Raw genomic sequence first — 14,099 nt, forward strand, 5'->3', positions numbered from 1 at the left:
AACAATAATACAGTTAATCTAACATTGAATCTTAAGCATAACAGAAAAAGTGAATGCAGAGGCATAAATTGCAGTGCATGTAGGATCGATAAAATGGGGATCAGATTCGTGTTAATGGTGAACAAGCAAGGTCAGACACGTCTTGCACAGTACTACGAATACCTAACTCTCGAAGAAAGGCGAGCCCTTGAAGGCGAAATCGTTCGTAAATGTCTCGCTCGTAATGAACACAAGGTTAGCTTCTCTCTTTTCAACCTTTTCTTCTTTCAATTTCCATATGTAGGTTGATTTGTTACCATTAATTCTAATTTCAGATCATCGTTTCTCACTCACGATTTTGAGATTATATCTAACGTGCCGTGGTGTGCTTTCTAATCATGAGTATAATGATAAAAAATTTAACAATATGACAAATTCTTGTTAAAATTATTTGAATATTACTTTTAGGTTATAGTTGGCTACATTCCAATATTGTTCGAGTATAATTTTGGTATAATAGTTTGAAGACATTTTGTTTATGGGTTATTATTATATTGCTATATGTTCCTTACATTATTAGTTTTTGCATCAGCATTGTGCCTACGGGGATAATTCATCAAAAACAAGATACGGATTAATATAGTAATGAAAAGAAGATAAAGTACTTCTGTAATCTTAAACTTTTAGATAGTTGTGTCAATAGATAGGTACTGTAATCACACAAGAATTGCTGTGTTTCATTTTCCAATTCTATATTGAAACTTTGTTTTTTGCTTTTTTTCATCTAAATACATATGGGGTTTTGATTTGACTGGTTGAGGCATCTTCATCTTGCTGTTCACCGATAATTGATTTACGATGCGTTTTGGTTATTTACAGTGTTCATTTGTTGAGCATCGCAACTACAAAATTGTTTATAGACGCTATGCCTCTTTGTTTTTCCTTGTTGGAGTTGATGATGGCGAGGTAAATCATTTGTCTTTTTCAATTACTCATTCTCAATCGATTCGTACAAAGATAATGAATAATTTGAAACAAGCAGATAATGTAAAATATTAATAAGTATGTAGTATTGAAAAATAATTCAAAATTTTAAATTTAAATCTCTAAAATATTGGTTAGATTTTAAAAGATATTATTTCTTTTAAAATATTATTTAGAATCAAAATATAATATATTTATTTTAAAAATTTGTTTCTTCTTTTAATATTAAGATATTAAGTCAATAAATATAAATTCTTGATATGAAAAAATTATTGAGTTATAGAAGAAGTCATTATTTTAAATAAGAAGGAGAGTTATATAAATGAGAGTTTCCAAGTTTCGCAATAAAATTTGTGAAAAATGACTTTTCAAATTTCATTCATAAAATTTGGGAGTGAAATTTTTCAAGATTTACCTATAAAATTTAAAGGAAAAATTTTCAGAAACATACATATATATTTTGAGATAATAAACATCTTTATGAACATTTATATAAAAGTCTAAATCACGTTAAATAAATTTTATATAATTTTCTAGGTGTTATTTTTAATGTTATTGTTTCGTGTAAAAAATAAGGAGTTTTTTTAGTTCCCAAAACACTTGTAATAGTGAAATAGTCTTGGCTTTTATCTTATTGGTGCTGATAGCTCCAAAGTTCACAATGTGACTTGTTTATTAGACCAAAATGAAAACATATGCACTTCAACAATGTTTTAAATGTATCACTTTTTTTCGTGAATAAATATGATATCATTTGAAAACTTGCTTCTACTTGACTTTATTCTATATTGTGTGGATGATTTTGCAGAACGAGCTCGCGATTTTGGAATTTATCCATCTTTTAGTTGAAACAATGGATCGACACTTTGGCAATGTGGTAAGTTCTTCAGTGGAGTTTTATGTTGGCTTCCGCAAAACATGATTTTACATTTCTTGTTTACTAAAATGTGCAGTGTGAGCTAGATATCATGTTTCATTTGGAAAAGGTACATTTTATGTTGGAGGAAATGGTGGTGAATGGTTGCATTGTGGAGACAAGCAAAGCAAACATTCTGACTCCAGTTCAGCTGTTGGATAAAACTTCTTGAGAGAAATAAAAGAAGCATTCCTGGTAATTTCCATACTATTATTGCCTCTCTTTGCAATTACTAGTCAATAAACTACAGCAGTTAATCTCCAATTTTCTTTATCAATAAAATACCAAAGATTTTAATTCGTTTCATTTTCACCCTCTTCCTCGATTGTATTGAAATTGACTATTGATTATCTAATATCACGCTTAAATTTTGTGGACTGGATCTTAAAAGGATTTTCCTTCCAGTAAATGCATAAGAAATCCAACTTGAGGTCTTACATGTCAATCCTATGATACTAGGATTGAAATCTATAGTTTTATTTTTATATTAAGGATTTAATCGAGCTAAATCCACAGAAATTTTCTGGTTGTTTCTTTGTCCGGCTATGTCTTAACCTAGCAATAACATAGTGATGAATCCAGAAGTTGCTTACTTTCTTCTGGCAGCTGAAAGTTGGATGAAATTGTTTTCCTCTCACCTGTCCAGCTGCATAATATTAGATACCTCTAGTACCGACAAAATTTATTTGAAACATCTCATGCTGAAGAGGATTTTTTTTGTTTGAATTAGTATGGAGTAGACTCCAGCTAGCTCTTCATATACAGTGCTACAGAATGACAATCGTGTTTGTCAAGTATCTTTCTCTGAGTTTTTTTTTTTCTTAGCAAAAGCTGAAGAAAGGACGAAAATGGATTGAATTATTCACCGATTGTTCCAAATCAACTTAACTAATGCTTCAAACATGAAATTAATTACGACTATTTAAGTAAGTTCAAGGCTCAACATTAATAGCTTGCAAATATCTCATTTATTACCTAGCTAGTTCTACCATCTCCATCATTATATCTTTCATGTTTTAGTCTTGAGTCATTTTTTATGAATATTTAAAATATTTTGTCTATATTTTGATTTCATCTTTTAGCATAACAATGCCTACTACTAAATTTTATATTAATAACCATAAAGGATAATTCAAAGATGAATTTGAAAAGTACTTGATAAAGGAGTCAAGTTTTAAGTTTGACTATAGTAAATATAAGCTTGAACTGTGATTCTAATAAATAAATCAAGGTTCTTCTTTTTTAATAATGAGTGCATTATAAAATTACTTGGTTTTAGTTAACCCTCTATGATTATAGTTTTAACATTTAAAAAATATTTTAAAATAATTAATATTTTCAATGTAATATTAACTATATATTTTTCAATTTATTTAATTATAAATTATTCAACTATCACAATTAAAAATAATATATTCATTAAAAAGATAAATTATTTTTTTAAAAAAAATATTAAAAGTAATGTATTTATTATTGTCTTTAATTTATATGTAAAAAATTTAAAGTATAATAATTATTAGATAAAGAGTAAACAATAACATATCCAAAAGTCAGATGAAACTATTTGGATAATAAGTTCAACAAGAATAAGAACGTAGAACATAAGTGATGTTTGTAAAGTTGTTAAATTTCTCTTTAAAATTTGTACTTATCCTTTATAAAAAAAGAAACACACACACATATATATATATATATTAACTGACCGAAAGCTTTAAAAAGTGTATTAACAAAAAAAAAATTGCTACATTCCAAATGATCTTCTGACTAATTAAAAAGTTTTTTACTTTTTTGTTCAAAATTTCGGAGGATGTATAACTAGAAAAACGATATATCCTATGAATGGATGTTCCGAATCATACTCCGACTAATTAAAAAGATTTTTTCTTTTTAATTAAAATTTATATTTTATAATAAAAAAATTATAAATGTCAATCATAATTAATTCGGACTATTTTCGGACAAAATTTCGGAACCTTTATCATTGTTCGTATAACTATTGTTAAAAAAAGAGAATTGCTACATCGGCCAAAAAAACAATCGAATCAACGTCCGAATTTATAAAATATTTATATTTTTTTATAAATTTATTATAAAATAATTATTTAATTTAATATTTTATAGTTTAAATTATTATTTTAAGATTTCGAAAGATGTTTCCAAACATTTTTAATTTTTTTAAAAATGTAGCTTGTACTCTTCTTTCTCTAAAGCAGCTTCCCAAAAACAGCTTCCCAATCACATCCGAAATGTTAAAATATTAATATTTTATAATAAATTTATTATAAAATAATTATTTAATTTAATATTTTGTAATTTAAATTAATATTTTGTTTATTCAGAATAATTTTCGGAACTCTTTTCGGAGGATCTATCTTTTTCGATCTCTAAATGCATAAACATACAACACATCACTAATCATTATATGTTACGCCCGCAATGATTATGTTATCCTGTTAATAAAATCCAGCCAGCTTTTACTTTTTCAATGATTTTTTTATTCATAATACCAAATTTCAACGAAATTTTTTTTTAAAATACTGTTAATTGAAATTAGTAAAATTAATAATATTCTTAACTTTATTAGCGCAAAATTAGTTACTTATAGTTAAATTTAAGTCTGAAGGAAGTAGAAATTATTTATTGTTGCTTAACAATGACGCACGTTGAGAAACCAAAGATGCAGCAAATTTCACCTTATTTCTCATCACTTGATTCACTTCTAACAAACTTCCAGTTGTTGTATGGATATTTTGAACAAAGGATTGTTCATCTTTGCAAAGTTAGAACTTTAATCTACAATATCATCTTTGGCAACTTCCAAAACTTAGGCATATCATGTCATATGAGATAATAAAGAGGGCAAGAAGTTTTAGTGAGTATAAGTTAGATAAATATATTGATAGAATGGCCAACCTTTACAAAAAGGGCTAAAGCCCTAAGATAAAACTATAGTACCTGATGATGATCAAACAAACAATATAATCAACCCATTCCACACGACACATTTTAACAAACTTCTCCTAACATTATACAATTTACACATTGCCACTTAACGTGACTGCTCCCCCGCCCATTTAAGCTTTACACTTTAATAATAATAATAAAAAAAGGTATGGAAAATAGAAAGAGAGAGTAAAACTTTCAAGAATTCCAGAAGACGTTAGTGTCGCTGCTATACAATGAGGGATCTTGTATTTCCTGGTTAGCCACATGACAATCAACAAGACGCGCTTGAATAATTTTGCAAAGGGCCAGACCAGAAGGAAGCATCCACCATTCACTTTCATCCCTGCATTGCCCCAGAGCATAGCACAAAGATTATACACAACAATTGTCAAATAGTGACAGTAAATAAACCTGCATCAGTTTTCATTATCTGCGACGGTTATTGTAGTGGTAGAATGGTGAAAGCTACTTACATATTAAAATTCCAGGATCGAAAGTTGGAAAGCTTGTTATGTGAGTGAGCTGTATAATGTATAAATCCACAAAAGAAGGCAACTACCTGTTTTCAAGAGACCCATTTTACTGTTTAAGGTTATGAAAACAAATAATTGGAAGCTTTATTCGACACCACTTCGAAAAAGAAATTGAAATACAATGAAAACAGAGAACCATATATAATATATTATAAGTACGCAGGTAAACTAAATAATCGAATAATGGTCACACTCGTAGCTATTGCATCACATTAAAAACTAGATAAAACAAGTACAGCTTTAGCCAACTTACAACATTGACTAGGGACATTAGATTCCACAAAGCATACAGTCGAGCAAGCCCAGCTGATCTCCTAGGTCCTTGACTGAACAAAGCACTGATTCCAGATGGAAATGGAAATAGGACACCAAGAGGGAGGACAAATAAAACTAAGAAGAAGCTCAACAGTGACAGCGAGTACATCTGAAGCAAGGTGAGCAATACTAAGATAAAATCTCCCAGGAGTAGTATAGAGATAACCAGACCAACTAGATCCTGTAATAAATAAAACGAGAGTAAGAAAAGAAAATGTTCAGGTATACACACAGTTGACAAGGGAAATATTAATACCTGATGACCAACGGGCTTTGTATTATAAATAATAAAAGCAAACGGATAATATACAGTTTTCTTCTCTTTAAGAGTTCTTAGGCTTTTGGCATGCAATATCCCACCAGACATCCTTCTAGGCATCATCAGGTGTTCATTGCTTGTCATGTGATGCACTGGATTTCTGAGACTTGAAAGTAAACTGCACATAACAAAGCATATAAAGTAATTTTTAAAATTTAAATTCATAAAATTATCAACAAAATAAATAATAAGTTAACATTACCATGTCTGCTTTTCAGTTATTCCTGAATCATCATAACCTTCACATGATGAGGACATGCTTTCATTCTCAGTAGCATATACCACAAGTCCAAATTGGCAATATCCAGAAGCTGTAGGCTGAAACCATGCAAGATCAACACGTACCCCATATGTAGCCAACTTTGGGTTTGCATATACATCAAGCCAGCTGATAACAGGGCCAAAAGTTATTTTTAGATGTCCACGGCGAACCAAGCGTAGTTGAGCATTGAGACCAGCCACTAATCGATACCATATAGTTGGTGGAACAGACTAGAGAGCAGACAAACATAGTAATCAGCCAACAAAATAAACATCCAGAATTTGACAAAAAGGCTATGTATCAGAGTTAAGCAAAAACCTGACTCATGATGCTAGTAAGAATATTATCACTGTGGAGAGAAAAAGGACTCGTGTAACTTCCATCTCCCCCAAATATTATAGACATGGGAAATCTTTGATAAAGACGAGGAGGCAGATCAGGTCTTTTTTCATCCCCACCAAGAAAGAAGTCCAGATATGCCAGCATCAGATCAGATGTTGCAGCTACCTGTAACACGATAGAGTAACTAACCATTGAACAATTCTAATGATAATCCATATATTTGGCAGGGTGAAAGAATAAAACAAAAACAACAGGAGAAACAAAATGTTACATGTTTAAACCAACCAAAAGAAAAGGTCCATCAGAGAAAACAGGTATTAGATCCTCCCCCCCCCCCCCCTTCTCTCCCCAAACAAGTATCCCCTATAGTTAGTTGGAACTTGGAACCATTAGTCGGTTAGAGAAAGAAAATGATAGTAAGGAGTGTTTTGGTTTTGGAGTAGAATTTAGGAGGAAAAGCTGTGGTCTCTTGAACACCTAGAAGGCTAGAGGAGTTCTGTACTATCACATGTCCACATTCTCCTCATCTCTGATCTTGTATTTCATTGATACAGATCCAGGGACTAGGGGTTTCTGTCCATAAACTCTGCACTTCTATCCTATATTCCAATCCAGTTCACTGAGGTATCAAGGAAACCATATTTAGCTAGCTTATTATAACTAGTAGGAAAATAGGCACTTCATGCCTCTTAAATTTTTAAAAAATTAAAAAATTTAAAGATAATTTAACAGGTGGTTGTGGGTGGTTATTTACAGAACACGAGGTTGTTTCTTTTTTTTTTTTTTTCCCTTAGCAGGGGTATAATAGTCTACTAAAAAGTAAAGACAAAAAACAATTATACTCCATGTATTATAATAGGCATCGATAAAAGGCATAGATATAGATATTTTAAATTATAGAATGAGCTAGAGATGTAAATTTAGTATGCCAAGAGTAGGGAACAAATTCATAAAATTAAATCTGAAGTACCTTCAGCCCTTCATAAAGTGCTCGTGAACGGCAAGAACGCAAGCATGAATGGTCATACTCTGATCGAACAAAGTCTCGAAGTTTCTGTAATTTCTTTCTCCGACACCTTTGAAGCCATGACCAAGCAAGGGGATATGCAATGATGCAAAGGATACTGTATATAGACCCTTCCCACCAGTGATAAGTAGCTAAACTATTAATGTCATCCACAAATCTATTGAAGGCATCTTCATATCTGCAATATTGAGAAATATACTTAATAGTTAAAACTTAAAAGGTCAATTTTAATGCATAACATGAACAAAAAGCATCTAGCAGGGTGTGCATAACTAAAATACTGAATACATTTGACACTAAATGAGGATCAGCTATATTTTAGGAAAAGAGAGGCATACACAATATCTTTTACTTGTTCCGGAGGACAATGTGATAGATGCCAAGGTTCACTGAATGTATTTGGGCCCTGGAAACACAACCTGTGCACATGACTCTGAGATTCCTCACATCTGTTTGTTTCCATAATCTGAAAGATCACAGAAATACAAAGTTAAATTTGAGAGGAACATTGAACCAAGTTCCAATGGTGGTGAGTATCCATGAAATTCACTAGGAAGAAGTTTGTTATGGACCTCATTCAGTGATTCCAAAAAAGGGAAAGAGTGGTTCAATCGAGCATCATTTTGAGCAGGTGTAACAGCTGGTAAATCATCCCCAGCTACATATTTCATTCGGGCAACACTGAGAACTAGAGCAAGCAGGATAAGAAGACCCAAGAGTAGAAGACCAAAAAGCCATGGCCCACCAAATGTGTATACCAACTCTTCAAAAGCTGTATAACAGTTTGGCATGTGATATCTATCAGATATGCACTTGTATGGACAAGGAGTCTCTGCCACACCACCTTTTGAAAAGGAAATAAGAGATCTAATCAATTAAAACTTATGCAACAAATTTTATCATACTAAAATATGAGATTATCAGGAAACCTTCCAAGTATATACATATGCACAAATAGCATAGCCTTTACTCTTCCCTTCGGCTGAGATGCAAGCAAATTTATTATTAAAATACCTCGAACAGAGGTATAAATGGCACGATGTGGAAGCTCATTGGGTGGGCAATCATGACAAAGAGCTATATCCGACCCACTGACATTTTTATAAGTACCAACAGGGCATTCCTGTAACACAGTTAAATGCAAGCAACAAAGTCAAAACAATCTTCAAAATTTCAAATCAATTATAAAAACAGGAATTAACAGATTATATTGATAAAATAATATGCAAGTAACAGAAAACAATCACAGAACTAAAGTTCTTGATGTCAAGCCACCTAATTCTCCAAATCCCATTCAAACTACACAAATAATTACTGAAAATCGTGAAGTATGATTGTTCATCTACCTCACAAAAGATACCATAAAGCCCTCTGGGACAAGCAGTTCCACTGATAGATCCATTTTTTCCGGGAAGACCCTGACCTCCACCAATTCCTCCTCTGTAATCAGGAGGAAAAAAAAAACTCAACCAAAGTGGTCCACATAGACGAAACTTTATGCATGGGTGTAAGCACAAGTACAAGACTTACACTAGCTAAAAACAACCCAAAACCAAAAAGAGTTGAAAGCTATGGTCAGGATCTGCTGGATGATAATTTGAAAAAAAGCAAAAAAAAAAAAAACTATTGATATGCTAGATGTCCCAGAGTAACCCCAAAGCATAACTTCTAAATTACAAAATAAAAATCCTTGCAAGTCAATTAAGGAGCCATTGCAGACAACAATACAGTTATATGATTACAAATTTACAACCCCAATCCCCCACCAAAAAAATCAAAATCCTGATTTTTCCAACTGTGTAACATATTCAACATGAAGTATACATCAATTTATTTAGAAAGGGTAACATTGGAACTGGTCTCCAGTTGTACAGGCCTTTTTTTTTTTAATCAGGCAAATGTTAGGCCTGTTGGCTTTATACTAGAAGCCATAAGCCATGAGCCAAATCAAATCATATTCAACACCACATCCAGCAATGCCATGCCCACACTAATTCAACAGTCTAACTCTTAAGAATCAGATAATCCATGAACTGGGACAATCAAACAATTCTTCAGTCACATGCTTGAAACAAATGCAGTAGATTATAAGTATATTATATACCAACCCAGAAATAATGCTTCCATTAACACTTGCTAAAGGGACATATTCATCTCCAACTGGAATATTAGACCAATGAAAATGAATCCTTCCACCACCTCCACCCCCACCACCGCTAGGACTACCTTGTCCTCCAGCAGTTGAGATTATAGAAGAGTCACCAAGTGCTAATGTCTGAATAAACAAAAGAACTGTTCCACCAGAACCACCACCAGGACCAATGCTTGAAGTAATCCCACCATCCTTCCCTCTTGTGTCATCCCCAAAGCTTTCTCCATCGGCTCTAAGTGAACCATTCAAGGTCAAACTTGACAGTGAGTGCTCCATTGAACCTATCACTGTCAAAGAAAAGATAATTACATAAAGTCACCTTTTCACCTAAAAATGTCGAGCAACAATATTTGTTCTGTCAAAGCTAAAATTAAATTAGATCTTACCAATGATGCCACCACCTGCAGTTGCACCACCTAGGCTATTATTTCCACTGCCACTACCAAGTTCACATGGCAAATCAACATCCCCATATGTGGTACCACCTTCAATGAAATTGCCGTTGTAATATCCATCCCCACCATATCCTCCATGTCCACCTCCACCACCAATACCATTTTCAAAATACCTTCCCCGACCTAACCCACCAGTACAGCCTGCAAATGGTTCAAATAAAAATAATAAATTAATAATTTAATAGACCATCAATAACATAATGCAAGCTATCAACTGATGTATGAAATTCAACAGGAAGCAGAATATTTAGAGGAAATGACATACCCAGCCCAGACACACTGACTACTCCTGAATGAGAGACATCTACATTTCTAATCCAGTGAAAGTGCACAACAGAGCCAGTTATGGTGCCTTCAACAATAACATCTTCAACACGACATATCTGCAGTAGCAACCCAAGACAACTATTAGCCTTGATACAAAGAGATCTGACCAATATAAGATTTTAAGTATTGATCGGGTAAAGAAAAACCTGAAGAGTGAAAGCCAATGATGAATTCACGTTACAATCTTCAGGTGGATGAAACAATTCCCCAGGGCAATTTTCAACTTCACAGTAGAGTTTTGGACTCCTACCATTTTAAACAATAACACGAACGGAAATATTAAACCAAATAAAGAAATGCACACCAAAGCTTTCTTATCATGCATTGCATAAACTTACATATCATCACCAGTAGCTTCTAGAGGTCCTCTTAGAACAGATCCAGGCCCAACCTTCATGTTTCAAAGATGATAGTGAATTAGTACATTAACAATAAGACAGAGTTTAAAGGTTGAGAAATCAATTTTAAGAACTTAAAAATCCCAAATCACATAAATATAGAAGAAAATATGTAAGTTATTCATGTCATTTGCTGTATGTGAGAAAGGGCAGAGATTTATTTACTACACATATTTATCAAATTTATTTGCTTTGCTCTTAACGTGGGTAAATATTTAAATTAAAAAGGGTAGTGATAGCTTCTTCCAATAGCTTAAAACTACCAAATTTCAACATCAAATGCTATAGACTAAATATTATATAATAAGATTTAATTCAATAAACATATTCATCAGAACTTTCTATCCGAGAAAAAAAAGCATCAAACAGAATTTTGTCTAAAATTATAACTATTCATCTCTTAATGTGCGCTAAACCTATTCAACACTAAATCAACTTTACATGGCACTGTTTTCAGAACCAAAACCTTCAATCTGCCAAAATTGCAAGCCTATTCAAATATTATCAAACACTATCCCATTGCTTAAAATTCCCTATTATTAATCTTCAACCTAAATTTGTAATACAGGATTAGAATATCAAGTATCCCACCTTAAATCTTCAATCCACCAAGTTTATAAACCCTATCTAACATATTAAACCCTAGCCCATAGCTTAAAAATTCATGTCTTCAACTGTCAACATAAATTCACAATATGAAATTCCACAACAAATGTAAATTTTAATATTACCAAAGCTTCCCTGCAAGAAATTCTATGAAAGAGAACCACGTGACTATCCTGGCTCACATTCCAAGTGTGCATAAATACCATGTCAAGTTGTCAACAAAGAGAAAGATAAATATTCTTCAATAGTCATTCAAATGGTTTTAATTTCTAAAGAAACAGTAAAGCATTAAAAAACAATATGAAAATGTAAGACTTCAACTTACATTGATACTATAAAACAATGACAAAATCAGATGTTGTGCTTCAATCAAGTTTCCAGCTCCAGACAAGTTCAAAAAACCTTGTCCATGAACTCCCAAATTTGCATTAGAGTGAATAACAGATGAATCCTGATCACCACCACACAATTTAGCATCCCATAGAGTAAGCAATACAAATTAAAGTTCTGCTGGAAACAAGAAAAATGCAAAGGATAACAACCTTGAGCACTACTAGGTTGCTAGCTTCAAGTAAGGATGTTGCAACAATTGAATCACCATTGGCATCTATAAGCATCTTGGAATTCAACATCAGGTGAATCTTGACAGACATACGAAGAGCTCCATAAATCTAATTTAAAAAAACAAAAAGAATGGTAGAAAATCATAAATGAGAAGACACTGTTAGTCTCTAAAGATATAAACATTAAACCAAGAACTTATAGTTTATTTCGGTTTGTAGGATATGGTTTCTGATAAAATGTGGAAAAGAGAAGAAAACAAATAGTAAACTTAATATTGACATTATTTAGTTTACACCTAGCAAGACAAAAATGGGAAAAAGCAGTGTGTGAAACCACCAGAACCCAAGTGAAAAAATACAATTGTTCTGAGAAAGAGAAGCCTTCTATAGTTCTACTTGCCTTGATTACAGAGTCACTCATCAGAAGCTCTTCTGCCATTAACTCAAACTCTGATGAACCATAATGCGCAAGCCCAAAGCTTAAAACGGCACCAAAAGTCAGACGAATTAGTCCACCAACCTGAATGTTGATGAAAATGGTATTTTAGCTATCCTTCAAATCCCAATTGTGACCATACCAAAGATAGCATTAAAAAACACAATGCATAGCCCACCAATGAAGCAATGTAAACTTTCTTTAGAAGTTCTAAAAGTAACTAAATATATCAAATTTGCTTTGCCTATTGTCTATCAGTTCCTGGTAATTCTTTCAAAATATATTTGCCCAACAGAAAAGTTGAAAAAAATTGGCCAAGCAAAAAGAGCAATATGCAGCTGTCCAAATCAAGTAACTTAAACGTTTATTTCAAGTTCCAGCAGTAACTAATTATTGGCCAGGTCTTCTGAAAATGTTTATAAAATGTTTTCTCATCTTATTTATGTTACTCTTTTCAATTGTATTTAAATCACCTGAACACGGCTCCAATATAAAGGAAATAATGCCTTGGCCTGATTCTGGACATAAACATTTGTCCAAAGAGGAACTTTAGGAAACTCTAACAGAAGCGTATCAGTTTGAGTAGACAAGTTATGATTGCAAATGGTAAGACTCCGAGGAACAGCATCATAATATGTCCCTGCAGCACCAGCGTTACCGGAACATCCAAGACTAATTCCTCCTGCAAGAAACAGAACCAGCTTTATGTAGCATGTATCAACTTATTTCTCTTAAAAAAAATTCCTCTAAAATTAACATAAAAGAGATATGATGGTCAAGAATATTGCATCTTTAAAACAATAATCATCATATCATACCATGAATAAAGAATTTTGTATTGTCATGTCTGCTGAAGACATTAATTGAAACTCTTCCTCCTCCACCACCAGCAAACCCACTACCTCCAGTGGCACTGATTGTCCCGGTTCCAGTCCTGCATTTGGGCAGAGGGCATGATTAGTTGCAAACTATTTTTTATTAAACCATGCAATCTGAAAATACACAAAGAAATAGCGAATAATTGTAGATCACGAAAGGGATGCAATATTTGTTTCGTATTTGAACGTTAGAGACTACTCAATTGTAAGCAATCACTTGGCAAACATTCTTTCACATTCCGCACCATAAACAAGAAATACAAAGCAGTAAAATCAAGAGGCTCCATCAATCTTATTTACATATATTTCAGCAAAACCAAGAAACAAATATAACAGCATACTATACAAGAGCATTTACTGGCAGTGACACTGACTACTAACAAGGTGAGGTCAGATACATGAATCAAACAACATCATAATATACTAATAGATCAGAGACCTATAAATCCTTTTTAATAGTTCTGCCTATAGTTTTTCTTTAGATTCCCTCTGCCTCTAGTGATTAGTTTACCCTGCATCCAATCCATTCCCTTAATTGGGGGATTCTAGTTCTACAAATCTTCACACATATCCATACCACCTAAGCCAGAATTGTAACATTTTTACTACCATTCATGCAGGCTCAACTCACTGCAACACTCTGCAAACATTCTTTAACATT

The 14,099-nt window shown here is 32.7% G+C and overlaps 2 protein-coding genes across 4 annotated transcripts in view; one reads left to right on the forward strand and one right to left on the reverse strand.

The window, feature by feature from the left end:
* The window catches only part of LOC109799382 (AP-4 complex subunit sigma), a 20,125-nt gene continuing 6,026 nt past the window's right edge, over window positions 1-14,099 (forward strand). For 2 of the 3 annotated variants that reach the window (XR_014431792.1, XR_003804208.2), the window contains exons 1-4: window positions 1-234; window positions 859-945; window positions 1,772-1,840; window positions 1,917-2,074. Coding sequence is in view for 1 of the 3 variants with exons in the window: in XM_020359922.3 (XP_020215511.1) it covers window positions 94-234; window positions 859-945; window positions 1,772-1,840; window positions 1,917-2,051 (432 nt within the window). In the remaining 2 variants the exon portion in view is untranslated. Of the gene's footprint in view, window positions 235-858; window positions 946-1,771; window positions 1,841-1,916; window positions 2,257-14,099 lie in introns of those variants that run through there. The other variant, XM_020359922.3, reaches the window with a different exon arrangement.
* Window positions 4,747-14,099, reverse strand: part of LOC109799381 (uncharacterized) — a 10,852-nt gene continuing 1,499 nt past the window's right edge. The window contains exons 2-23 of the mRNA XM_083069050.1: window positions 13,379-13,494; window positions 13,034-13,242; window positions 12,525-12,644; window positions 12,104-12,232; window positions 11,887-12,012; window positions 11,687-11,734; window positions 10,896-10,948; window positions 10,704-10,803; window positions 10,496-10,613; window positions 10,162-10,371; window positions 9,732-10,062; window positions 8,970-9,063; window positions 8,638-8,746; window positions 8,196-8,467; window positions 7,962-8,089; window positions 7,567-7,801; window positions 6,573-6,761; window positions 6,195-6,484; window positions 5,930-6,110; window positions 5,612-5,854; window positions 5,299-5,384; window positions 4,747-5,168 (exon numbers count right to left, since the gene is read on the reverse strand). Of these exons, the coding sequence (XP_082925176.1) occupies window positions 5,021-5,168; window positions 5,299-5,384; window positions 5,612-5,854; window positions 5,930-6,110; window positions 6,195-6,484; window positions 6,573-6,761; window positions 7,567-7,801; window positions 7,962-8,089; window positions 8,196-8,467; window positions 8,638-8,746; window positions 8,970-9,063; window positions 9,732-10,062; window positions 10,162-10,371; window positions 10,496-10,613; window positions 10,704-10,803; window positions 10,896-10,948; window positions 11,687-11,734; window positions 11,887-12,012; window positions 12,104-12,232; window positions 12,525-12,644; window positions 13,034-13,242; window positions 13,379-13,494 (3,535 nt within the window). The 3' untranslated portion in view covers window positions 4,747-5,020. The remainder of the gene's footprint in view (window positions 5,169-5,298; window positions 5,385-5,611; window positions 5,855-5,929; window positions 6,111-6,194; window positions 6,485-6,572; window positions 6,762-7,566; window positions 7,802-7,961; window positions 8,090-8,195; window positions 8,468-8,637; window positions 8,747-8,969; window positions 9,064-9,731; window positions 10,063-10,161; window positions 10,372-10,495; window positions 10,614-10,703; window positions 10,804-10,895; window positions 10,949-11,686; window positions 11,735-11,886; window positions 12,013-12,103; window positions 12,233-12,524; window positions 12,645-13,033; window positions 13,243-13,378; window positions 13,495-14,099) is intronic.

This window comes from Cajanus cajan, chromosome 2, assembly GCF_000230855.2.
Source record: "Cajanus cajan strain Asha chromosome 2, NIPB_CcT2T_4, whole genome shotgun sequence".
NCBI lineage: Eukaryota > Viridiplantae > Streptophyta > Magnoliopsida > Fabales > Fabaceae > Cajanus > Cajanus cajan.